This window comes from Erinaceus europaeus, chromosome 8, assembly GCF_950295315.1.
Source record: "Erinaceus europaeus chromosome 8, mEriEur2.1, whole genome shotgun sequence".
Classification (NCBI taxonomy): Eukaryota; Metazoa; Chordata; class Mammalia; order Eulipotyphla; family Erinaceidae; genus Erinaceus; species Erinaceus europaeus.
The window spans coordinates 43,463,501-43,491,128 of NC_080169.1; the positions used below are offsets into that span (position 1 = coordinate 43,463,501).

General features: G+C 36.5%; 1 protein-coding gene and 1 long non-coding RNA gene across 2 annotated transcripts in view; one reads left to right on the forward strand and one right to left on the reverse strand.

Annotated features, from left to right (window-relative positions):
• THSD7A (thrombospondin type 1 domain containing 7A) overlaps window positions 1-27,628 on the forward strand; it is a 581,601-nt gene that overhangs the window by 526,110 nt on the left and 27,863 nt on the right. The window contains exons 14-19 of the mRNA XM_007536219.3: window positions 1,812-1,990; window positions 5,999-6,004; window positions 7,899-8,032; window positions 17,194-17,347; window positions 19,408-19,552; window positions 20,382-20,497. Coding sequence (XP_007536281.2) covers window positions 1,812-1,990; window positions 5,999-6,004; window positions 7,899-8,032; window positions 17,194-17,347; window positions 19,408-19,552; window positions 20,382-20,497 — 734 coding nt within the window. The remainder of the gene's footprint in view (window positions 1-1,811; window positions 1,991-5,998; window positions 6,005-7,898; window positions 8,033-17,193; window positions 17,348-19,407; window positions 19,553-20,381; window positions 20,498-27,628) is intronic.
• LOC132539895 (uncharacterized) overlaps window positions 1-27,628 on the reverse strand; it is a 375,892-nt gene that overhangs the window by 283,628 nt on the left and 64,636 nt on the right. The gene's annotated exons all lie outside the window — the stretch shown is intronic.

Here is a 27,628-nt window from a genome sequence, read left to right on the forward strand (position 1 = left end):
ATACAGATACCAGTCAGAACAGATACAGTACATTTAAACATGAGGATCAGAAGTCACTAGTTTAATTTTTCATGTGTCTTTCAATGTTGAACTGCTGTAAGTTATAACATCCTAATTTTAAGTAATATATTGACATTTGATTATAGCATTCCTTAGACACAATAAATTGTTACAATACACCAGCAGTTCATTCAGTCTTAAAACACTTTAAATATCTGTCTTTCCATTCTTTGTATTGTTTGCTACTAATTGCCATAAAAAATGTTCTTAGCAGAGAATACAAGGGCAATTATGAATGTTTTTACACATTGGAAAATGAAAATTGTCTGCTAAGCATTTATACTCTTTTTCAGTGTTGTCTTTATCTCGATTAAATTGTATCTTTTTAGCAAATCAACAGTTTAAATTTTATTTGAGATGCTTGCTGGAATGTGGTATTGAAATAGCAGAAATCAGAATTTTGTATCCTCTTATTTAATGTAATGTGAATAACTCTGAGTTTATATATGTTAAATCTTACCGATGCTACAACACTGTTGCAAGACATAGACAGAACTAATTAAAATTTGGACAGGAAGTATGTTTATTGCATGCCTTCCTATATGTTAGCTCTTATATTTTATCAAAGACATATATCAACTATTTTAAGATTTTGTAATCTCTAGTATCTATACAAAGAATGCATCTAAAGTATAATATTCAATGACACAGCCATAAAGCAAATACTTTAGAACCTTTTTATACAACCCCTTCCAACCACTACTTCTTACATAAGCAACTACTGACCCAATTTCTCACAAAGTAGAATAGATTTACTTTATTTTTTTTTTTCATATAAGTGGAATCACAAAGTGCATATTATGAAAGGACAACCATACATTTGACTCCTGGCCAAAGGAAGTTTTTGTTTTTATCTACATATTTCACTTGATGATAATCATAGGTAATTTGTTATTGTAGAATGCCAATTTAAGGGTGAGAAACTGTTCAAGAAAATGCTCTCATTCAAATCCAATCTGTAGACTATTAAGTTAATTGGCTACATGATTTAATGGAATAGTCTAGAGTGCAGAAACCCATTCCTCTTTCCCTACTTTATGACCTTGCATCTATCAGTTATTTCTCTACATTTATTTGTTTCCTTATATGTGCAATAGAATATCAATAACAGCCTAAGATATTTATAATATTTTTGAAGAGAATCAAATGAATACAAGATATGGAGGTGCTTTGAAACTGACAGCATTATAAAAATATGAGACATTACTTATTTAACATCCTTCAGTTTTCCTCTTAAGATTTGATTTTCAAAGAAGCAAAAACATAAGGTGCTAAGATAAATGGTCCCTTTTTAGTATTGATTGAGAAATGTTGGCCTTCTTCAGTAAGAGTGTTTCACAAACTCAGAAACTTGCACTTATGTGACATTAACAGATAAGATTTTATTGAAAACTGTTATAATACTTTAATGTATCACTCTAGCAGTATGAGAGTGGTATGGCAGCAGACTGGTTATTGCCGATAAACATGAGTTGTCAGAAACTCAGAAATGTTGAAATGTGATGAATATGAATCCTAAGTAGATCATATGGCATCTGCTCAGCTGTCATTTTAACAGAGTCTCTGTATATATGTGTTATTTTCCTGCAGAGTTTAATCCTGCCCCTAAAGACTGAGACTTCCCTGCATTTGCATGTTGCTGTCAACTCAAACTTGGGCCTTCCAAATGAGTTGGAATGATGGGTACTATGTAGGCCAGTGGCCAGTGACATGTGGAGGAAATAGCTCTCATTTTATCTTCCTCCTCTCAGGTTACATTGAGGAGGCCTGCATAATCCCCTGTCCCTCAGACTGCAAGCTCAGTGAGTGGTCCAACTGGTCACGCTGCAGTAAGTCCTGTGGCAGTGGTGTGAAGGTTCGGTCTAAATGGTTGCGGGAGAAACCATATAATGGAGGAAGGCCATGTCCCAAACTGGATCATGTCAACCAGGTATTTACTATTAAAATTTTCAAGTTACTGTTTGGATTCACAATGGTCCTTTTGTTCCCTTTTAAAATGTAAAAGAATAAATGGAAAAAGCCCCTAAATAAAAAATACACTCCTAATAGCAACAATCCTATAAACCATCATCTCAATAAAATGATGCTGCAGCATGAAAAAAAAGAAATTTGACCATTTTTATCAGTAAGTTGCATTTAAAAACTTTCTTTTAGTATCCTGAAATGCATATGTGCATATATATATGTATATATATTAGAATTTAGTGCCCTCTTTATAGATGCAAATGGATATAATTAAGTGGAAATATAATGGTTAATTCTGAAATATCAAGATTTTAACTTATCATAAAATTACATCTTGAGTGCTAAGAAAAGTTACTTGAATTAAAAATATATAGTTTTTGGATCTAAAATTAGGAAATATATAATATATATTCATTTTAACTCTTTGATAAAAATATGTTTAAAAAGTAAATGTAAAGATGACTTTAAGTAACTGAATGTGTCCTCTTCAGTTAGTCACTGACATATTCAACTGTGTTTGGATTTTTTTTTTAATTTCAAATGCACACTTTTTTTTATCTTCATTAACAGCTGTTACTCATGTTCTATTAGAGATATAGAATAAAGAGGATTAATGAAGCTTTTACTAAGTTCAATGTGATGTAATCCATAGCAGTTAATTATGGCTATATTTGATCCAAATGTGACTCAACTAGTAGTATATTTCAGATTTGTTAAAATTAAGTCACAGTGAAATGAACAAAGTCAGATGTAGAAACAAGCTTAAATATGAAGCTGTGTTTCATATATATATATATATATATATATATATATATATATTCTAGTTTATTTAATTTAATTTTTAACTACCTTATTGGCCTGGCTAATAATGTACAGTACAGTTGTACATACAGGTACAACCCCACCTATCTCCATTTTCTAACTTTGATCTCCAAACAGGCTTTTTATATATACCTTCCTCTCAAATAAACCTGAAATTGTTCATCAGTAATACAAGACTAAATAAAACAAGCTATAAGACAGAGAATACAGAGGCATAAGTTTTATTGAGTATTATGCAAGAATTTTATTTCTCCATCAGAAGTTGCTCTTGGGCAACAGCTAGTGACTAATACGTTGCTCTGCTGCCATCTACTGGTAGCTAAGATTCCCTAGTTTAACTTTTTTTTTTTATTAGTGATTTAAAAGTGATTGTCAATTTCATTGGATAAGAGGGGGTATAATTCCATACAGTTCCCACCAAGAGAGTTACATATTACATCCCCATCCATTGGAAACTTCCCTATTTTTTATTCCTCTGAGAGTATGGACTAAAGATCTTTATGGGTTGCAGAAGCTGGAAGGTATGGCTTTTATAATTGCTTCTACACTGAACATGGACGTTGGCAGGTTAATCCATACCTCCAGCCAGTTTCTATCTTTACCTAGGCAGAGCTCTGGGGAGGTGGGGTTCCAGGAAACATTGATGAAGTTGTTGGCCCAGGAAAGTGAGGTTGGCATCATGGTAGCATCTGCAACTTGGTGGCTAAGAAAATTAAGATACAAAATAAAACAAGTTGTTTAATTATCAGAAGCCTAAATGTAAGAATATAGCAGGGGGAGTCAGGTGGTAGCTCAATGGGTTAAGCGCATATGGCACAAAGCACAAGAGCTGGTGTAAGGATCCCAGTTCAAGACCCCAGCTCCCCACCTGCAGGGGAGTTGCTTCACAGGCAGTGAAGCAGGTCTGCAGATGTCTATCTTTCTCTCCTCTGTCTTCCCCTCCTCTCTCCATTTCTCTCTGTCCTATTCAACAACGACGACATCAATAGCAACAGCAATAGTAACTACAACAATAAAACAACAAGGGCAACAAAAGAGAATTAATAGATATCATTCATATATATATATATATATATATATATATATATATATATATATATATCAGGTGATATTTGGGATCTTCATGTTGGAAGAAGCTAGGAAGTCTATTTTAGGTATATTCCAAGGGACCCATGACTTTACTAATTTTTGCCTGAGCCCAATAGTTAACCTGCATGTGGGCTGGAAATATTGTTTGGGAGGATGGTGTTAGCACTGAGAATAGGACTAGCAAGCTGACAGGGATTCAGAGGTTACATAGGCTCCTGTGCTAAATATGAATAGACATGGGTCCTAGGTCAGATCGTATTTATACACTTTTACCGTATCTGGGAGCTGTTTCTCTTTCAGTGAATATATGAAAACAAAATTCAGTTCTATGAAAATTGTGAAACAGTAACTGAAGGTTAATGTTAGTAATATAAAATGTATTTCTTAAAAATGTTTTGAGTTCCTGGTGTTAGTTATAATTCTTAGAAAACTTTTATCCATGGTTCTAAAATTGAAATAAAAGTATACACCTACTCATATCTTAAGTATTATATATCTTAATGTGTGCTACAATTTATATCTTTTTATAGACATTTCTTTTTGTTTTTAATTTTATTAATACAAGGGCTAGAAACCCATCTAGATTTTAAACTGTGTTTAGAGCCTTATACTAGTAGGGAAAGATATAGACAGGTTGTGGGTATGGAACAACCACCAATGTCCATGTCCAGTAGGAAGTAATACAGAAGCCAGAACTCCCTAAACATCCCCCCCCCATTTTTTTGCCCATACTTCCATATGGGGGAATGTTAGGGGAAGAATACTAGAGAGCTCTGAACCAAATTCCACTAGGACCTAAAACATTTGTGACAGAGATCTTTGTTTTTTATGCCATTACTGAGAGGGAAGAGAATCTGGAAAACACCAGAGGAAATCAGGCACTGTTTCTGAGAGAGAAGAGGAAAAATGAAGGACACTCAGAAATAGTAATAGGTATAGGTATGGCTTAAAAATGAGATGAAGGTGTCGCCACAGAAGTGAATAAGTTTGGGCAAGAAAAACTATATATATATATATATATTTGAATCATATCTCTGACCTTGAGAGAACTATGGCATTTTCTTCTGGGCAGAGATGATAGTACAGAATGCTGATGATGGAAGTGGTATGGAATTATACCACTACTTTGTAAAATCACTAATTTTAATTTTATTAAATCACTAATAAAAATAAAATAAAATGTGTCTTTGCTTCAGCAATTTCTTTAATAATGAATTTTCAATGGTTCAATATCTTGTTACAAATTGTTTTTGCTATGAAAAATCTTTCTTTAATCCAAACAATTTTCCTGTCATTTTTCCAACTGTAATAACCTAATGCTTAGTTTGATGGAGATATTTAATTAACTATCATCTATATGGTGGTAGACTGAGACATTAAAAGTTGTGAAATCTAGCCAAAAGCAAGGAGAAGTGGACCCTTAAAGATTTGACATTAAGTATAATAAATGTTCAACTCAATATGTTAAGTAGAAATATCCAGAGATTTGTACGTGAGTAAAATGTTACATAAATAAAAAATGTGTGATTTAAGCCAAGTTGGAAATCATAAATCACATAGGTTTTTAATACAAATATGCATTCCTCAATAAAATAATTTATGGTCACTGATGTGAAAATTATGGCTTATCCCACTTTCTAATTGAGGAGGTAAATCCTTATTTCCTAAGAAATGTAGATGGATGAATTGATCAAGGTTGATAGGTTGATCCATCAATAGATTTGTATAGAATCCACTCACAGTTTAGATCACAAGACAATTACAATTACAATTCCCCTATGATATGTAATTTAGGCTTTATTCTTCTCCTAAGATTTTTATATCTTATCTTTCTTTGACTGTATTATTTACAGTACTCATTTGTGTACCTTAATTTTAAGTCGTAATAAGGAGCTCATTATTTTCTCTCCCTAAGTCTAGTAAAAAGATTTTCATAATTTTATGAAGACATTTATATGTAGATAATAAAATTTGAACATAGAACATCAGTTTTTCTCACTAAAATACTAACAGTTTTTCATCTTGTTTCCATTCCTCTCTTCACTACTTTGATCAACTTCAGGCACAGGTAAGAACTCTTAAATCTCATGGTTCATAATAGAATATTACTTGTTTCATCTTTTACTCCTGGTTTCAGAAAGTTTATTCCCTGTCTCTCTTTTTTTATAAATAAAAAATATCATATGTCCCATAAAATTTTTGTTCTACAGCTATTTCATTATACTTCTAGCATTTATTTGTGGTTGCCATTTTAATACTAAGACCTTTACAGAAGGGGACAGGAAAACAATTAATTGAATGGTCTTAGAAAAGAAGTAATGTACTTTGTCAGTGAGCTCATAATTTACAGATAGAAGACTAAAGGTACAGTTGGTGGCAGGAAGTCACTCTGAATTCAGTGATATTCACTTCAGTTTAGCAAATTACAATGAAAATTGTCACAAGATTAGGAAGAATGAGGGCCAGAAAGTGGCATACCCAATTGAGTGCACACATAACTGTGTGCAAGGTTCCCAGGTTCAACACCCAGCTCCCCACCTGCAGGAGCAAAGCTTCATAACTGGTTCTGCAGATGAATCTCTTTGTCTTTCCCTCTACACCCTTCCCCCAATTTCCATTTGTCCTGTTGAAAGAAAGGCAGAAAGAAAGAGAAAGAGAAAGGAAGAGAGGGAGGGAGGGAGGGAGGGAGGGAGGGAGGGAGGGAGGAAGAGAGGAGGGAGAGTGGAAGGATGGAAGGAAAAAAGGAAAGGGAAAAGAAAAAAAAAGGAAGAATGGAAAAAAAAAGAGGTCATTATGAGCAGAGGATTTATGGTGTGTTAACACTCAGCTCCAACAATAACTCTGGAAGAAAAAAAAAAGCCAAGACTAGAAATAATTGCATTATTCCTTCAATGTTTCCTTCTCCACAAATCATAAGGATATGTCTTACTCAGTAGTGTTTAGTATTGTTTTAATACAGCCCCCAATGTAAAGTGATCACATGCGAATATATTAATAGATTTTTACTTCAACACTTCATGTGTATTACCCTTACTTGGAATAAGCCAACTTTATTCACATGCTTCATGTACTTAGCTTTGCAGAAATAATTACTATGTCATTTAAATTTATGATTTCTGGAATTAAAAATTAACAAAGTAACTCATATGCTATACTATATGTAAATACGGTTGTAAAATAAGATTCAGATTACTGTAGATTTTACAATTATTTTAAAAGATATTTTTCTTTAATGATTGGGTCTGCTCTGTTATAGTGGATCAAGGTGCAGTTATGTCCTTTATTTGAACAGTCTTTCCATTATGATTTTAAATGGTTTATTGTTTTAAATACTCTGAAACTAAGTATACTATGTCAGACAATGCCGAAAAACTTTATGGAGCATAGACAAATAGTTCTATTTTATGTAGACCTTACTGCTTTGCATTATAGCTGTGTAATATGAGATCAATTTCAAATCTTTCATCCAAGTCCTAAATGGTGTCAGTTTATTTTATACTTTCTCTCTTTTAATTTAGTTTCAAATAAGGAACACAAATAAATACACAGAAAATATACTATTGTCATTTTTATTTGAAAACAGCTACTTTTATAAGCTTATTCAATTAATTTATATATCTACTGACATTCAATAAATCTCTAATGATTGCCTAGCATATAAGCATCTGATATACACAAAGCTTGTAAATAAGACATGTGACCCAAGATATTATGTGATGAATTTAGTATAGTCTAGCAACAGAATTACAGTTCTATTTACAGATTCATTTCAGAAAAATCTATAACTGCAACATATAAAAATTATCAATAGAATATAGTACAATTAGCCTTGCCATTTATTAACTATAACTCTTAGTGATTATTTAGCATTATGACCAATAAAGATAAGAAACGAAAGTAACAAAAAGAATATGATAATCCGTATGAAGTGTTTCTGCTCACCCTCTTTGGGTTGCTTTCAGGTATATGAGGTTATCCCTTGTCATAGTGACTGCAACCAGTACATATGGGTCAAAGAACCCTGGAGTATCTGCAAAGTGACCTTTGTGAACATGCGAGATAACTGTGGAGAGGGTGTACAGACCCGAAAAGTAAGGTAAGTACAACTTCAATTTCATAAAGAAGAAAAATCACAATCAACTCCCAGTTCACACATGCCAATCTGAGATTATACACCCCTCCTTAATAAGCAAAATTAAATTATCCTTTGTTTTCTTTTTTAGGGTATCTGTATTAATGGAAAACTATAGAAATCTGTTTAGATTTCAGTTGTTCACATTGGGCTTTCAGATTTAGAAATTTTCCTTTCAAGTGCTCTTAACTGGGGGAAGATTAAATATATTAAATTCTAGCTAAACTAATGCAGATTTCCCTTTGCTGTTGTTGTCCTCAGAACTTCAGTATTCCAAACTGACTTTTTCAGATAGAAAGAGAGAGACAGAAATAAGAAGAGAGTGAAAAAGACACCACAGCTCTGAAGCTTCTTGCAGTGCTGTGAAGGCCAGGCTCCAATCTGGGTTGAGTGCATGACAAAGCACTCAGCTTTCCCATGTGACAATATAAGTTCTGGATTTTTTATATCAAACTGGCTAACTTTTGACTAATGGTGTCTCTTTCAGGAAACCTTCCATAGACCTGATGACAGTTGTGTGCTGAGCATTTTTATTTGTGGTTGTATTGTTCAGTAGGGTAGATACTAGTCAGGTAGGGCTGTTTTCTCTTTATTTTGAATTAATTAATATTAAATGAAATTTAAAATTAATTTCCTCAGTCATGTTGCATATGCTTCAAGTGCTCAAAAGCTAGTGGTGGCTAGCAATTTTTCTATTAAGCAACACATATATGAAGTGTTCTTCTACCATGGCAGAAATTTCTGTGACCAGTACTGTTCAATAGTAGCCCATATTGTCGGGCTGGCTTCATGGGCGGAGACAGACAACCCAGGACTCATGGTTGAGCTGTACACAGTATCTCTTTATTCATGTAGAACGCAGCACAATCTAAACCAAGCTAAACTAAAACTAAACTTAACTGGAAACTCACAAACCTGTCCTTATATATACTGCCAAATAGGGTGTAAACAAACAGGATGTGACATAGAGAGGGTGGAGAGAAAAGTGACTGGTGAAAATCAGGGTGTGACAAGGAGAGGGGGCGGAGCAGGCGAGAATTCTAGCACTGAACCACCAATGCCCTGGAGGGAGGGTGGTGCTTAGTTAGTGATTTATGTAAATAGACCGCAGCTTTGAGTGGGATCAAACCAATGCCATGCAGGCATGCTGGTTCTTAGTTAAGCAGGATTAGAGACAGAAGCTGGGGGAGCTGGCATACTACCCAACATCTCCCCCTTTCTTTTTAACTATTGGCCATAGTATCAGGAGTGTGAGGTGAACAGTAACCTATATCATACAGGCGTTTTCAAAAGAACTGGCATTATGACATGGATGAACAAAATAGGAGAGCAGCAAGAACCAGTGTGATGTTAAGGGGAGACCTGAGGGGGGCGTTTCCTGCCTCAAAGAGCAAGGCCTAGCAGGCAAAAGAGCATTTTTTGCCTCTGGGGGCATCTATTGCCTCTGGGGGCGCTTCATGCCTCTGTGGGCATCTCTTGCCTCAAAGGGCATTTCCTGCCTCTGTGGGCATGACCTAGTAAGGAGGGGGGTGGTTCCTGACTCTGGGGACAGAGCCTACGGGCAAGGGGACATGGCTTATAAAGTCCCAAGGCAGCTGGGTGCAGTCAGTCTTTGAGAAACCCAGCAGCATAAAGGGAAACTGCTGTAAAGTTGTATAAAGTGTCCAAGAGGTGTACCAGTAAGTCTGATGGAAGTGTCAGTCCAAAGTAGATGACCACAGAAGAAAATGCCAGGGGATGAAACGTTACACTTCTGTCTCGATGGGGAATGTCAGCCACCAGAATTCCGCTTTTCTGTAGAGAGTGAGCTTTAGAGTCTGTGAATCTGTTTCTTCAGGTCGTGCCAGGTCACATCATTGGTTTCCGGGGGTACGTTGTAGTCATTCCATCTTGTGGGTGATGTCAGAGAACAGGGGTCCAAATGGATTTCCAGGAATTCCATTTGAGTAGATGCTTTTTCATTTGAAGACTTGACAGCTGAAATTCACTTACTTGTCAAAAAAACTTGTAGCAGATTAGAAGTTTACTATAATTGATAACTCCATTATAATTGGAAGTCCTTTCTAGTATGATTTTAAGGTTGTTTAAACAGTTTAAACTCAATAAAATATGGAAAGGTAAACAGTAGAACCACGGTTGGAAGACTCAAGCATGAGAATCATTAACATAATCATTGCACTATCTGCCCTGCCCATAACTCATACCATTTTCAGGATTAAATGTTTCACATTAATACCAAGACGTAAAAAATATCAAAAGAGGAAAAAACAATTTTTTGGATTGTTTCTGGATGTCTCTAGAAATCATGGCTGCATCCAGCATTTTTTTTTAAGTCAATGTCATACAAAAATTCAGTCATTCAAATCACTCTTTTATGAAACAGATCTCACCATGTAGCATCATGAGTCCCCAGAGGGCATCCTAATCCAAAAAGCTCCTCAAATTCCATTTAGGGTGCTTCTGACTGTTTCTGCAGGATTTCAGGCACCCATTTTTTTTTTTTTAATTTTTTATTTAAGAAAGGATTAGTGAACAAAAGCATAAGGTAGGAGGGGTACAACTCCACACAATTCCCAACACCCAATCCCCATAACCCACCCCCTCCCCTGATAGCTTTCCCATTCTCTATCCCTCTGGGAGCATGGACTCAGGGTCGTTGAGGGCAGGCACCCATTTTTTAAAGTGTCTTCCCATCGAAGAAAGAATCCAATCAGGAGAGTACAACTAACCACATGTCTCCATTCTTGGGGACTGCCTGGGTACTGGAGAATGCTCCTCAAATTAGAGTAGTCCTTCTCCATGGGAAACATGTGAGAAGAAGTCCAGAAAGTCCCAGGGGAAATCTCTGTGCATATCCCAAGCTCTATGACGGTCATAAAGAACCAAATTGTGGCCCGGAGCAAAATGTAGTCCTTCTTCTCAGGAAACATGGGAGAGGGAATCCAGAAAGTCCAAGGAGAAATCTCAGTGCATCTTCCAAGCTCTACAATCACGGCCATAAGAAACCAAGTTCCCGGTCAGGGAACCGAAGTGTGGCCCAGAGAAAAATGTTCCAGAGACAGAGAAACTGTCTCATGATGAAACAGTAGAGGCTTTGGCAAACCTCTTTATAAGTAGAAAGGCAACCCATGGCGGATGGGTAGCCAGGTTTACTTATCTGGGGGATGGGTGGGTTAGGTCCCACATTGGTGCCAGTCCCTGTTTCAGGCGCCATTATGTCAGTCCCTGTTCAGGGCGCCATTATGCCGGGCTGGCTTCACTGGCAGAGACAGACAACCCGGGACTCATGGTTGAGCTGTACACAATATCTCTTCTTCTTCTAGCATTTGCCCTTCTTCCGTAGCTCAACAGCGTCAGGTTGAGCCTGATGTAAAGTTTCGAGACCTCCTTTGAATCTGGAGAGGTGGCAGTCATTGACTATGTGGGTCATAGTCTGTCTGTAGCCGCAGGGGCAGTTCAGGTCGTCTCTTTATTCATGTAGAACACAGCACAATCTAAACCAAGCTAAACTAAAACTAAACTTAACTGAAAACTCACAAACCTGTCTTTATATATACTGCCAAGTAGGGGGTAAACAGAATGTGACATAGAGAAGGTGGAGCAAAAAGTGACTGGTGAAAATCAGGGTGTGACAAGGAGAGGGGTCAGAGCAGGTGAGAATTCTAGCACTGAACCATCAATGCCCTGGAGGGAGGGTGGTGCTTAGTTAGTGATTTATGTAAATAGACCGCAGCTTTGAGTGGGATCAAACCAATGCCATGCAGGCATGCTGGTTCTTAGTTAAGCAGGATTAGAGACAGAAGCCGGGGGAGCTGGCATACTACCCAACACATATAATAACCCTCATTGTTCTTTTTTTTTTTCTGCCATCAGGGTTACCACTAGGACTCAGTGCTGGTATGATGATTCCACCACTCCAGGTGGCCTTTTATTTCATAACAGAGAGAAACAGTGGGAGTGGGCAGAAGGTGGCAGGAGGAAGAGACACCCACAGCACTGCTCTACCACTTCTTAAGTTCCCCCCCTGGTTTATAAACATGCTAACACATGTACCGTACCAGGTATATCACTTCCTGGTCCCTCCCCCTCATTATTCTTAAATGATGAATTTGATTGTCATCTTTATTAAACCTCTATATTTTTCTTCAAACTGAGATTCTTTCATATTCATCATCTTCACAGAAAATTCCTTAACATAAGTTTGATACTCATAAAAAATAAATTTCTTACATCTGTATATGATCCTTATGGGCTCTAGAAATATTTGAAACAAAGTGATAAATTTTACTCTCTCTACAATATAAATTGTGTTTAGTAATTTGTCATGACCACACATATAGTGAATAATAGAGTTGGCATGCCTTGTCATGCCTCTCAACCATACCAGTTTCTTCTCATTTTATATACAATAAAAACAAGTAGAAAAACATAGAATTAAACAATTCATAATATGAAAGTCATTCTCACCCATGACCTATTTTTTCATGAATTGCAGTAATATTTTTTCTTTTGTTTCAATATAAAAGTAGAACAAAATAATGTATTATATCATAAATTCTTTACATGACACTTGCAACTTTTCTTTCTATATAAATAATTTACATTTCATTTTTTAAAGTTCATCTGAACTTTCAAATTATTTTTCCCTGAAGATCTTAATAAAATGTACTCAGATGTGGACAAAGAGAGATAGGTAATGAGTGGACAGGATAACAAGGAAGGGGAAACTGATTGTTTTATGTCATTTGCCTTCCAAATTTAAATTTTCTTCTTTAAATTTAAAACTTTTTCTTAACTAAGAAGTTTACTGTTTCCTTTTTCGCTATAAAAAAATTAAAGATCTGGGCCAGCAAAACAATTTACTTGGATAGTATGCTGTTTTTCCATGTATGTAACCCAGGTTTAAACCCACCTCCCACACACTGAAGAAAGTTTACTCTAGTATCTTTCTCTTTCTCTTTTATCCTTTTTCTTTGCCTCTTTGTCTGATCAAAAGAAAAAAAACATTGAAGAACTACCTCACTTTCACTTTCTGTTTTCCCTTTAATATCAGTAGAAAAGGGAGAAGGTCAGTATTGATTGTGATCTCTGATCATGTAATAATGTCCTTATGCGTTACTTATTTAGTAACACATCTCCCTTAACTTATCTTATGCTAGTTAAGGTCATATGTCATGCTTAGAAATAAGCACTGGTTGACATTTCAGAATAGACTGAATCTATAAGACAGTAGATTTCAATTCATTCTGTGTCATTCTTTTCTTTTAAGTTATATGAGATTTCAAAGAGTCAGTGGTAAACTGGATTATTGTTATGAGATTTTTTTTTATAATCCCCTACTGCCATACCTTTAGTAGACCTCTAGCTCCAACCTTTATATCCACTTTGATTGTGCACTACAAATTTCTAATGCATAAGTCAAATATATCAAGAAGGTAAATGGTTTTAAAGTACCTTAATTGGTGTTCAAAACTTGATTCTGAAATTTATTTAGTATTCCAGAGCAAAAAAAAAAGTTAATGCAAAATAAAAGCAAGACTGATAGCAGAATGGTTATCCAAATAGCATAATATATGCAAATAGCATAATATGCAGATAGCAAGGGAGATAGCAGAATGGATATGCAAAAGGCTTTCATACCTGAGGCTTCAGTGTCCCAGATTCAACTTCTGACACCACCATAAGCCAAAGTTGAACAGTACTCTAGTCTATCTCTTTTTCTCTCTGTATTTCTCTCAGTAAAGTAAAATAAAAATATATTTAAAACAAAATTAATAAATAACCAAAATCTCAGCAAGAAAGTATATTAACAACCCTGGAACATTTAAATGATAGAATTAAAGTGCAATTAATCAAATTTTATCTTAGAAATCACAACATGAGATACTCATTAGTGTATTGGTGATTTTATTTTTCTTAAATAGTAGAACTAGCAGGTAAAGTTGTCTCTCCTAGTATTTTATGAAGTAAATACGTGTATAAAAACAATAGTCTGTTAAGATGATTATCTTTAGTATCCCTCCAATTTAAAAAAATAAATGTATTACCTGTACAACGAAAATTAAAGAAAAATCTTTGAAAATGTAGCTTTATGAACATAAATATGTAATAGAATGTTGAACATCTATCATTAACTTTAAATCAGTAGATAATTTTCCAAGCTAATCCTTGTACACACTGTGACAGTACCATAAATGAAGTCCGTTCTTAGCAGCAAATCCAGTTTTTATGCATTGAACTGTCCCATCTGTCTGCTCCATGTTTTCATTACTGAACTTTTTTTGTTTTTTTTGTTTTGTTTTGTTTTTATTTATAAAAAGGAAAACACTGACAAAACCATAGGATAAAAGGTGTACAACTCCACACAATTCCCACCACCAGAACTCCGTATCCTATCCCCTCCCCTTATAGTTTTCCTATTCTTTATCCCTCTGGGAGTATGGACCCAAGGTCATTATGGGGTGCATAAGGTGGAAGGTCTGACTTCTATAATTGCTTCCCTGCTGAACATCGACATTGACAGGTCGATCCATACTCCCAGCCTGCCTCTTTCTTTCCGTAGTGGGGTGGGGCTCTGGGGAATCAGAGCTCCAGGAAACATTGGTGGGGTTGTCTGTCCAGGGAAGTCTGATTGGGATCATGCTAGCATCTGGAACCTGGTGGCTGAAAAGAGAGTTAACATATAAAGTCAAACAAATTGTTGACTAATCATGAACCTAAAGGCTGGAGTAGTGCAGATGAAGATTTGGGGGGGGTCCATTTTGTAGATAGCTAGTAGGCCTATTTTAGTTATATTACACAGGGCCTATGGTTATACTAGTTTGTTTGGGTTTTGTTTGTTTTCCCTGAGCCTGAAGTCTGATATACAGGTGGATCCATGTTATTGTCTGAGGAGATGATGTCATGATTGGAAAAAGAACCAGAAAGCTGGATCAGGGGAAAGTAGTTTCCAAATATGGGAAAGGTGGAAAGGTGAATAAATATTGTTGACTGTAAACCCCATCAATTTGATGTGATCTGGGGCCCATATTCAGCTTAGGAGCCTATGTGACCTCTGCATCCCCATTGATTTGAGTTCACATTCTGTGATCATAAGTAGGAACATTCTAAGATGCCCCAGTATCAGGACTCATCTTCCTCAGGTGGAGAATTGAGTATGTTGTCCAGCCTCCCTTCAAAGGATGAAACATTCTCTAGGTTGTTGATCTATATTAAGGGCAAGGACCTGTGGGGGCCCACAAAGAGGTCTATTTTGTTGTCCCTAATAGAGATAACTGGTAACAATGGAGAGAGGGATTTATTCAACGTCTAGGCCCATCATAGCTGTTTGGAAATCTCAGGATTCCCCGAATAGGGCCCCAGCTGATGGGGTGGCCTGATAGTGACTAAAAAGCCATTGTTAAAGTATGCCAGTCTTTTGTTCTTACTCGGTTTTTGCAGTCCTTGCTTTGATAAGGTTAGCTTTGGAGTGAGTGAGGGAAGTATAATAGGAAGTAGGTGAGGAATGTATCTAAGTCTAAGTAGACACTATTTCATTATGGACATTACACTGACTCACTGTAGACTATCGTGTACATTTGCCTTCAGGTTTATATTTTGCCTTAATTTATGGATACATGTGAACATATGCCCTACCTCATGGGATCTGGTTTATATCTAGGTTTTGGGACTTTGTAAGGAAGTTAACCACCTGAAATGGAATTAGAGAATACTATGAAAGGAAAAGTCTCACCTAAGTAGTGAGGCTGAAGGGTTGATATTCTAAAAAAAAATGCCAACGATGTTAAACTTTTTTCCACAGGAATTGAAATTCTCCCAGTGAGGTTTATTGTTTAATCTTTTCTCTCAGCAGTTAAGTCAAGTAGTCATTTACTTTTATGTATTTTGTAACTCTTCTTTTATATATTTACCTAATATGCAAAATAATACAAGTATGGCTATTTAGTTATTTTCTGGCTGAAAACCCAATTAAGACATTATCAATAGAAGAGCCTGTCACCTTTAAATGCTTACAAGTAAATAGCTTTTCCCTTAAATTCAGTGGGCCTATAAAGAAAAGTGATTCTGCAGGAAAAAAAAAATTGTGAAGATGCTATGTTCCTCTCTATTGATTATAAGTCCCTGAGAAAAGTTAAGATTTCAGGTATAATTGGTGATGTGATTCAACTGACAGTTTAAAACATTGTAATGGATTTGAAAAGCTTAAAAGCTCAATTCTTTCTTTTCATCTCCAGCAATGCAGTTCTCTTTCAAAAACCATTAATTTAATTGCCCTCTTTAAGTTATAGATGGGGAATAAAGTTTTTTCCCCTGCCAGAAAAGTGCCTTCGGGATTATTAGCTATCATGAAAGTGACGTATACTATTCAACACATTAATTAGTTTTCCAAGAGATGAAAAATTTCCAAACCCTTCACAATAGGGTGAAGTGTAACAAAATGTTGTAATTTGTTGTTAAAAATTTAACAATAAAAAAATCAAAATATAGGAAGATCCAAACAACTACATTCAGAAAATTTATGCTAATATTATACTTTTATAGTTGTCTTTTCACTTTTTTCATTCTTTTAAAATTATCAGTATATGAGAAATTCAATTACTTTTAAAATGGTATAACAGTTTTATAAATATCATCAATTACTTTTCAAAACAATGAAACCTCTCAATAGATTTCTGTGTGACTTGTCTTCCATCATTAAATCAACTTATCTTCTCAGGAAAGTAGATTTCTTCAGAAAAAGAAAATCATTCTCTAAGATGAAAAGGAGTCATTATACTCTAAAATTTTATCCCTCTGTGAGTTTCTTTGAACCACTCCTCATACGTTTCTGCATCATATATGTGTATAGATGATCTCTTTTCAGAGGAAGAAACAGTTACAGGTATGCAATGGTAGTTATTTTAGAAGAGTGATGATACAATGGAAGCATAAACTTCTAAATCATGAAGCACTACAAGTATCAAAGACTGAGGTTCTTTTTATTTTTAAGGGCATTTTTTTTTATTAAATGCAGTTTCCTGCCCTGGCCATCCCCAGGCCCATTCCAATATCTTAACCCCAACAAATGGGTTGCCTATTGTTCTAATTGTCCTGGTTCCTTTACTTATATGTAAGTTTTCTTCTAGATGCATGCAAAACACAGCAGATGGCCCTTCTGACCAAGTGGAAGATTACCTCTGTGACCCAGAAGAGATGCCTCTAGGCTCTCAAGAGTGCAAATTACCATGTCCAGAAGACTGTGTGATATCTGAATGGGGCTCATGGACACGCTGCACCTTGGTAAGATAATTAACCACTTATCAATATAAAGTTTGGTTAATTCCTTACCACTGAAGCTTTAAAGATACTATTTTTAAAAGAATTATCTTATGGGGCTATGCAGTAGTATGTGTAGTAGAGTGCACTCATTGTAGTGAACGAGGACCCAGGTTCAAACCAAATGTTGGGCCCCATCTGCAGGGGAGAAGCTTCACAAGTGTTGGAACAGTGCTGCAAGTAGCGCTCTCTCTGTGTGTCTCTCTCTATCTCTCTCTCCCCTCTCCCATCTCTCCGACTCTAAACTCTCAGACTCTACCCAAACTAAAAACAGAATATTTTTAAGGAGATAACACTGATATTACTTACATTTTAAAAATAAATCTCTTCAAAATAGTTAACAAAATTGTTGCCAAAGCATGGTGTGTTTTATTAAATTTTTTCTTCTTTAAATGCTTAAAAAACTGTTTTTTTCTCTTTTCTTTTCCTTTATTGGAAGGTTAATTGTGTACAATACAGTAGTTGACACAACGGTACAATTCATCATCTCACACCCAGCCTAGTTTCTTTCCAATTGCCACACATCAGGTCTCCAAAGCACCCGTACCTCTTTCCTCCTCCCTCTCTAGAGTCCTTTGCTTTTGTACAATACACCAAACCTAGTCAAAGTTCAACTTTGTGTTCCTTTTTTCTGTTTTTGTTTCTGTATGACTATGCCTTTTTAATGTCAGCTCATGCAACAACATTTCCACCTCTTACAAGCTTTATGTTCCTTCATCACTCCAGTAAGCTAGCATAGGGTGCCTCAGTTTACTGATAAATACATGGCATGTTAAAAACTGCAGTGGTGATAATGATTCCCTCCAGGAAAAAAAGAAGAGAATGAAGTTCTAGTACAGGTAATTTGATGATTCTTGTTAATTGTCACTCCTTGCTTTTTACCCATTACTTTTTATTTAAATTGTAGGAATGATATTTTACACAGTAGAGGTACTACAGAAGGAGTAGTAAAACTAAAAATGCAAGTGATCTGGCTAAAAATAAAAGAAGAAAGCTGTGCATCAATTAATCTCCTTCAACACACTAACTCAGAGACTTCTTGTGCCTGAAAAGTCAAATTTTTTATTTCAACATCCAGTTGGGGCTTTTCTCTAGGATCCAAAGTAGAAAGTCAATTGAAACAGAACTCACTGCTGATGTAGAAAATTTGGATTACTCCTGAATGCCTTTGAAAACACCATGCATTTTGTTCAAGACATCATTGAAAGCCTGAGTCAGGGTGGGAAATGCATCTATTGAAGAATGACATTGCTAAAATAAAATATATAATATTTGAAAAGACTATATGACTCAGTTTCATGGAGAAATTACTATTCTATTTTGGTATTAACATTGTTAAATGTGCTGCTTAGCAGCTAACTGAATGAGCAGGAGTAAAAATCATGGGTGGCATTTGAGTGGAGTCAGGTTAAATCACAATAGAGAGCCTACCATTGTACAAAGGAATGCAGATTATTTTCTAACCTAATCCTATGGCTTCAGACTTAAAGTTACTGTTCCTACTATAACCTAAATGTTTTCAGAGCAAAGATACAGCATGATACTGAGATACAACTCAGTCATTCTACATAGTAAATTGTGTTTTTACACACAATACATTCATTACGATAATTAAGTCACTAACATCAACATATCCAGTCACTTTTAATTTTTTGTCATCACTGAGATTATATTTGGTAGATGAATAATCAAAGAGATAGAAAATGATGATAGTTGGGTAGATGACAAGTGACCAATCAATAAATAGATATTGCTGTATATGGTCACAATATGACCATATGTATTTGTATGTGTGTGTGTGTGATGTGATGTATCTATTAGTGTTTGACACATGGACTGTTAAGTGATATATAGCTATACAGAACATTGGAAGCTATTTAAAATCCTGATTTTATAGATAAAGAAATTAAAGCATAATGAGCTTGTTCAAGTTAGCCAATACTTCAAACATTCTAGCTTCTAATCTCTATTACAGTAGGTCTATGTAACCATGTAACCATGCATTCACCTTTATTCTTTGTCAGCCTTGCAATCAAAGCAGCTTCAGGCAAAGGTCAGCTGATCCCATCAGACAACCTGCTGATGAGGGAAGATCCTGCCCTGATGCTATTGAAAAAGAACCCTGTAACTTGAACAAAAACTGCTTCCACTATAATTATAATGTAACAGGTATGTTTCTAGTCATCCCTAGGTCAATTCCAAATCCTGAATCTGTCAGCTCTGCTTCATTCTTGTCTATTTTGTATATATAGATGTGCTTTTGAGATATACTTCTTAGCCTTGCAGATAAAATTTTTTATGAAACAAAAATATTTTTTTATTTTAATAAACATAAAAATGACAAGAATGAAAATGTTTCACAAATATTAACACGTTATGTAGATTGTCTTTAATAGATCACTTAAATGCCTTATTTCACTTTGAGAAGTCACAAATAAAATATATAACTTTACTAAGACTATCTGATTTTTTATTAAAAAGTATCTCTCTTCATAAGAAGATACTGAGAGGCTCTAATAAACAGAGCCAGTAATGCTTTGTGTGGATAAATATAAATGTATATTTATATTCATAAATATAATTAGTATGATATAAAAATGTCAGGAATTTTGAACTACACTTAATAAGTCAAATGATTTATTTGACTGAAATAAAAGATAGATTTTTAAATTCTATTTTTATTAGAGAAAAAGTTTTTAAGTAACATTTGATCTGCAAACCATAGCCATTTCCACAGTATCTCTAATGACTAGCTGTCAAGACTGTCAAGTAGACATCTGCCTTCAAGAATAATCCCTGCAGCTATGTGCAACCTCAGCAATTCCAATTGACTCCTAATAGATTCAAAGCTGGGCCCCATATGCTGTATATGTGGGATGACTGATTGTGTGACTTTGGAAGCAGTTGTGAATTAAATATGGGATTCAGGTCATCAAGAGTTTCATCTGAAATCTGTTTCATACATAACTTCTGTTCTGATGGATTCCTTTCCTTCCAGACTGGAGTACATGTCAGTTAAGTGAGAAGGCAGTTTGTGGAAATGGAATTAAAACAAGGATGCTGGATTGTGTTCGAAGTGATGGCAAGTCAGTTGACCTGAAATACTGTGAAGAGGTGAGTGGATACCGTGTTCTTTGTGAGTAAATTCTTTCATAATAATTCTAATTCACGCTGAGCAAAATGACCTGTACTCCTTGTAATCCGCTGCCAGAAAATGTTTTTCTTTAATTTTTTTAATACTTTATTTTATTTATTTATTCCCTTTTGTTGCCCTTGTTGTTTTATTGTTGTAGTTATTATTGTTGTTGTCGTTGTTAGATAGGACAGAGAGAAATGGAGAGAGGAGGGGAAGACAGAGAGGAGGAGAGAAAGATAGACACCTGCAGACCTGCTTCACCGCCTGTGAAGCAACTCCCCTGCAGGTGGGGAGCCGGGGTTCGAACCGGGACCCTTAGGCCGGTCCTTGTGCTTTGCGCCACCTGCGCTTAACCCACTGCACTACAGCCCGACTCCCTAGAAAATGTTTTTCAACACTACTCAAAGGCTGATAAGCACTTTCTTGAAAAGAGAAAATGTCCACTTCTACTGATTTCTACACATAATTATCTGTACTTTGTTGTTGTTGCTGCTTGAACCCAAAGGTATGCTAATTAACCTATTATGAAAGGAATGCTTAGGGAACAGTAAATAATCAAGGTGAATAAAGGTAATAAATCTTAAACTACTCTTCATCTTTTATAATTTCATGTGAATTTTGTGTTGCCTGGGACACTTGCCAAGATCCATCATTTATTCTCACTGTTGTTAAACATTGATCACATGTGGTATGACAGAAGATTTTGATATTAGGATCTAATGCCAAGCTGTGAGCCTAAGTACTTACATCTGTAGAAGAGAGCTTGAAATTCAAATAAAAGAATTATATTTGCTACTAGCTTAAGTACAGAAAATTATGATGGTTAATTCTCCAATTTATGAAAATAAGACCATTTCTAAATACTGTATAAAATATAATAAAACATATTTTTATATTTCTTAATTTTCATGAATGTTCCATGTTGTAATTTGTCTGATTTCTATTCATATTCCTGATAGGTATTGGTTTCTCATAAATTATGTTTATATACTATCCAAGATAAATATATGCTATCCAAGATAAATAGAAACCTTGAATAGATTTAGAACACTTGGGAGGCACTTATAAAGTTTATAAGTGTTTATTTATAAGGCACTTATAAACTTTATAACCATCACTACTGTCTATATATCCTGAATGGTGTTATAAGCCAATAAATTTTCTAACCCTAAGTGAAAGCTTATAGTGTAAATATTTTAAGCCATTTGTTATCTCTATCATGTGAAACTAACTTCTTTATATTCTGTCCATGAGAACAATGTTCACAGACAAGTATAAAATGGCAAATTAATTAGTAAATATCTCTCACTAACACAACATTTTATTCATATTTGGATTAGAAATATCACAACTGAGTGTGTTGTTTTGAAACTAATCATATTAAAATTCAGTAACCATTATAAAGCAGTATTATTACTAATGAAGATTATTATGCTTATATGTTGTCTAGGGAACTTTCTGTGATCTACTTCAAGTTATTAATATGTTTTCTTTTTTGCAAATGCACATATAAATGCCCTCCTGAGAGGTACAGAATGAACTCTATGATGAATAACTCTGGTATCTTGAAAGGTAAACCCACTATACAAAACCTATTTTAAAATATTTCATTGTCACTTCTGGGAACAGGTGTTAATAAGATTAATAATTCTTTTTCAAATCATTTTATTGGGAAGTCATTTCATTCTTAAATGAAATGTGAGTAAAAATCTGAGATAATAAATTTTAATTATCCACAATCATTGATAAATTTATTCTTTTGTGCAAATATTGTAGTGTTCAAAAATAGAAGTGCCAATTAGAGATTCAAGTCATAACATTTTACAAATACTGTCATCAGGGAACAGTGCTACTCTGTAGGAACTAGAATGAGTAATTTCTGAAGCTCTATCCACTGTACCACTTCCTGGGCATGACTGAATAATTCCTATCCCATTGTACCCACTCCTAAGGATGCAGGAAGATTAGTCTACAGCCTTGAGTAAAAGAAAAAAAAAAGTGTTATCTTTCTTAACTTTGAATTGAGAGTCTGCCAACATGTACAAACCCTATATTCTCTGTCAGCAGTAGCTAACTCTCTTAACTGCATCTATAAATACTGAGAAGGTATTACTGCCCATCAGTGAGGAAAATAAAGGTTAAATCCATCCAACATTTAAAAAAATTATTTATTTATTCCTTTTTGTAGCCCTTGTTTTTTTTATTTTTTATTGTATTTATTATTGTTGTTGTATTGACATCGTTGTCATTGGAAGGACAGAGAGAAATGGAGAGAGGAGGGGAAGGCAGAGAGAGAAAGACCTGCAGACCTGCTTCACTGTCTGTGAACCCACTAGGCTGAAGGTGGGGAGCCAGGGGCTCAAACAGGGATCCTTATGCTGGTCCTTGCAGTTTGCGCCACCTGTGCTTAACCCGCTGCACTACTGCCGACTCCCTCCATCCAACATTTTAATGCTATTTTTTATTTTTGACATTTTCAAACATTTCCTTATTTGATACTAAACAGTGCATTTCTTCTTTCCTATTCTTAAGCAATTTTATTTTTTTATTTTATTAATAATCAAATATTTTATTAGCATACTGATGATGGGCCTAGACAGCGAATAAATCCCTCTCTCCATTGTTACCAGTCATCTATATCAGGAACAACAAAACAGACCCCTTTGTGGGACACCATAGGACTTTTCCATCAACTTGGATCAATAACGGTAGAAAATGTTCCATCCTCTGAAGGGAGGATGGACAACATACTCTATGCTACACCTGAGAAAGATGGGTCCTGATATTGGGGCAGCTTGGAATGTTCCTACTGATGAACACAGAATGTGTGCTCAGATCTACAGGGATGCAGAGGTCATATCCTAAGCTGAATATGGGCTCCAGATCACATCAAATTGATGGGGTTTACAGTCTACAATATTTATGCACTTTTCCCATATTTGGGAGCTACTCTCTTTGCTGATCCAGCTTTCTGGTCCTTTTTTTCAGCCATGATATCATCTACCCAGACAATAACTAGGTTCCACCTGCATATTAGATTTCAGGATGGGGGGGACTAGTATAGCCACAGGACCTTTGTAATATAAATAAAATATATCTACTAGCTTTCTTCAGAATGGAGACCCCCCCCCTCGCCCCGACTCTTCATCTGCACTACTCCAGCCTTTAAGTTCATGATTAGTTGGCAACTTGTTTGGCTTTATATGTTAACTCTCTTTTCAGCCACCAGGTTCCAGATGCTAACATGATGCCAACCAGAATTCCCTGGACATAAAACCTCACCAATGTATCCTGGAGCTCTAATTCCCCAGAGCCCCGCCCCACTAGGGAAAGAGAGAGGCAGGCTGGGAGTATGGATCCACCTGTCAACGCCCATGTTCAGCAGGGAAGCAATTACAGAAGCCAGACCTTACACCTTCTGCAGCCCACAATGACTTTGGGTTCATACTCCAAGAGGGATAAAGAATAGGAATAGGAAAGCTATCAAGGGAGGGGATGGGATACAGATTTCTGGTGGTGGGAACTGTGTGGAGTTATACCCCTTTTATCCTATGGTTTTGTCAGTGTTTCCATTTTTTTTATAGTAGGACAGAGTGAATTGGAGAGAGGAGGGGAAGACAGAGGGGAGGAGAGAGTAACAGACACCTGCAGCCCCGCTTCACCACTTGTGAAGAAACTCGCCTGCAGGTGGGGAGCCAGAGGCTCCAACTGGGATCCTTATGTGGGTCCTTTGGCTTTGCACCATATGCGCTTTGCCCACTGTACTACTGCACGACTCCCCAGTGTTTCCTTTTTATTTATTTATTTATTTTTTATTTAAGAAAGGATACATTAACAAAACCATGGGATAAGAGGGGTACAACTCCACACAATTCCCAACAGCCAATCTCCATATCCCATCCCCTCCCCTGATAGCTTTCCCATTCTCTATTCCTGTGGGAATATGGACCCAGAGTAGTTGCGGGTTGCAGAAGGTGGAAGGTCTGGCTTCTGTAATTGCTTCCCTGCTGAACATGGACATTGACTGGTTGGTCCATACTCCTAGTATGCCTCTCTCTTTCCCTAGTAGGGTGGGTCTCTGGGGAAGTGGAGCTCCAGGACACATTGGTGGGGTCTCCAGTCCAGGGAAGCCTGGCCAACATCCTGATGGCATCTGGAACCTGGTGGCTGAAAAGAGAGTTAAGATACAAAGCCAAACAAATTGTTGAGCAATCATGGACCCAAAACTTGGAATAGTGGAGAGGAAGTATTAGGGGGGTACTCACTGCAAACTCTAGTGTACTTCTGCTTTCAGGTATATATTTTGCACTAGTTTATGGATACGTGTGAACATAGGCTCTCTCTCACAGAGCCTGGTCTATATCTAGGTTTTGGGACTTTGTTAGAAAGTGAACCACCTGGGATGGAATTAGAGAATACTACGAAAGGGAAGGTCTCATCCAAAAATTAAGCTGAAGGGTTGTCATTCCACATCTGAAGTCTCTGGACACAGTCTGAGCTGAAGCATGTTGAGGTGACAATCGTTGCATTGATTAGGTTGCAATCAGCTGATGCAATATTATTTGATATGGATTGGGAGAGACATGCGGGAAAGTGGGCCCTATCCTAAGGTTCCAGGACTGGGGGAAAAATAGGCTCTATAGTGGAGATGTTAGGTTCCTTCTGTCTTAGGGTTCACAAAGACAATGGATAGTTATTGCTATCATCACATTATTTGGTAATTGGATTAACTTTGAAAAGTCCTTTTGTTAGGGTTTGCTGTATAGTACCCAGTATCTTGTATATAGCTGTGCCACCGGTTGCTTCTGATCTACTTGATCTAGGCTTTTGAGAGAGTCTGCATATCAAATACACAGCCTATATATTAAAAAGACTCAGTCTATGTTTTAAAAACTTCAAGACATGGGGGTCAGGCAGTGGCGCAGTGGGTAAAGTGCATGTGGCGCAAAGCGCAAGACCGTAAGGATCCCGGTTCGAGCCCCCGGCTCCCACCTGCAGGGGAGTCGCTTCACAGGTGGTGAAGCAGGTCTGCAGGTGTCTGTCTTTCTCTCCCCCTCTCTGTCTTCCCCTCCTCTCTCCATTTATCTCTGTCCCATCCAACAACGTACAACATCAATAGTGGCAATGATAATAACCACAGTGAGGCTATAACAACAAGAGCAACTAAAGGGGGGAAAGATGGCCTCCAGGAGTGGTGGATTCATGGTGCAGGCACTGAGCCCAGCAATAACCCTGGAGGGAAAAAAAAAAGAAAAACAAAAAAACTTCAAGACATACAATTAATTTTCCCCCTCTCATATTAATTAACTAGTGATTTATATGCCTATACTTAACTAGGAGTGTACATAAACACCATTCCCACCACCAAAAGACTATGTCCCATCCCACTCACCCACCCCCATCCCCCACCACCCAAGGAAGCCTCATGTTTACCCCTCACCACAGGGTTTTTACTTTGGTGCCCTACTTTCAAGTTAGTCAGATCGTGCTTTTAGTTTTCCTTTCAGATCTTCTCAACTTCTGTTGATGAGTGGGATCATCACATACTCATCTTTATCTTTCTGACTTAGCTCACATAACATAATTCCTTCTAGCTCTGTCCAAGATGGGTCAGAGAAGGTGAATTCATTGTTCTTGATAGCTGTATATTATTCCATTGTGTATATATACCACGGCTTTCTCAGCCACTCATCTGTTGTTGGGCACCTGGGTTGCTTCCAGGTTTTAGCTATTATGAATTGTGCTGCTATGAACTTAGGAGTACACACATCTTTTGGTTGGGTGTTATAGAGTCCTTGGGGTATAACCCCAGGAGAGGAATTACTGGATCATATGGAACGTCCATGTCTAGCCTTGTGAGAGTTCTCCAGACTGCTCTCCACAGAGGCTGGACCAATTTACATTCCCACCAGCAATGCAAACGGGTTCCTCTGTCCCCACAGCCTCTCCAGCAGTTGTTGCTGCTGTCCTTTTTGATGAATGCCATTCTTACAGTAGTGAGGTGGTATCTCAATGTCGTCTTAATTTGCATTTCTCTGACAATCAGTGATCTGGAGCAGTTTTTCATATGTTTGTTAACCTTTTGGATCTCCTCTGAGGTGAATGATTTGTTCATATCCTCTGCCCATTTTTGGATGGGGTTATTTGCTTTTTTGGTGCTGAGTTTGCTGAGCTCTTTGTATATTTTAGTGATTAGTTTCTTGTCTGATGTATGGCATGTGAAGATCTTCTCCCATTCTGTGAGGGGTCTCTTTGTTTGTTTCATAGTTTCTTTGGATGTGCAGAAGCTTTTCAATTTGATGTAGTCCCATTGGTTTGTTTCTGCTTTAGTCTTCCTTGGAATTGGGTTTGTTTCATCAAAGATGTCCTTGAGCTGTAGGTGGAAAAGTTTTGTAAGTAGGAAACATTTTACCAATGTTTTCCTCTAAGTATTTGATTGTTTCTGGTCTAACATCCAGGTCTTTGATCCATTTGGAGTTGATTTTTGTTTCTGGTGAGATAAAGTGGTTCAATTTCATTCTTCTGTATGGTTCAACCCAGTTTTCCCAGCACCATTTATTGAAGAGAGCCTCCATCTTCCATTCAATACTCTGAGCCCCCTTATCAAAGATTAGATGTCCATAGGTGTGGGGATTTATTTCTGGGCTTTCAATTCTGTTCCACTGGTCTGTGTGCCTATTTTTGTTCCAGTACCATGCTGTTTTGATGATGATGGCTTTATAATATAGTTTGAGATCTTGGAGTGTGATGCCTCCATTTCTGTTTCTTTTCCTCAAGATAGTTTTGGCAATTCTAGGTGTTTTCAGGTTCCAGATAAATGATTGTAGTGTTCTATTTTCTTAAAGAAGCAGCTTGGTAGAACTTTGACGGGTATTGCGTTAAATTTGTATATGGCTCTGGGGAGAATATTCATTGTGATGATATTTATTCTTCCAATCCATGAGCACGGGATGTCTTTCCATTTCTTGGTATCAGTTTCTATTTTCTTGTGTAGCAACTCACAGTTTTCAGTATACGAGTCTTTCACTTCTGTGGTCAGCTTTACCCCTATGTATTTTATTGATTTTGCTGAAACAGTGAATAGGAGTGATTTCTGGATGTCTTCTTCT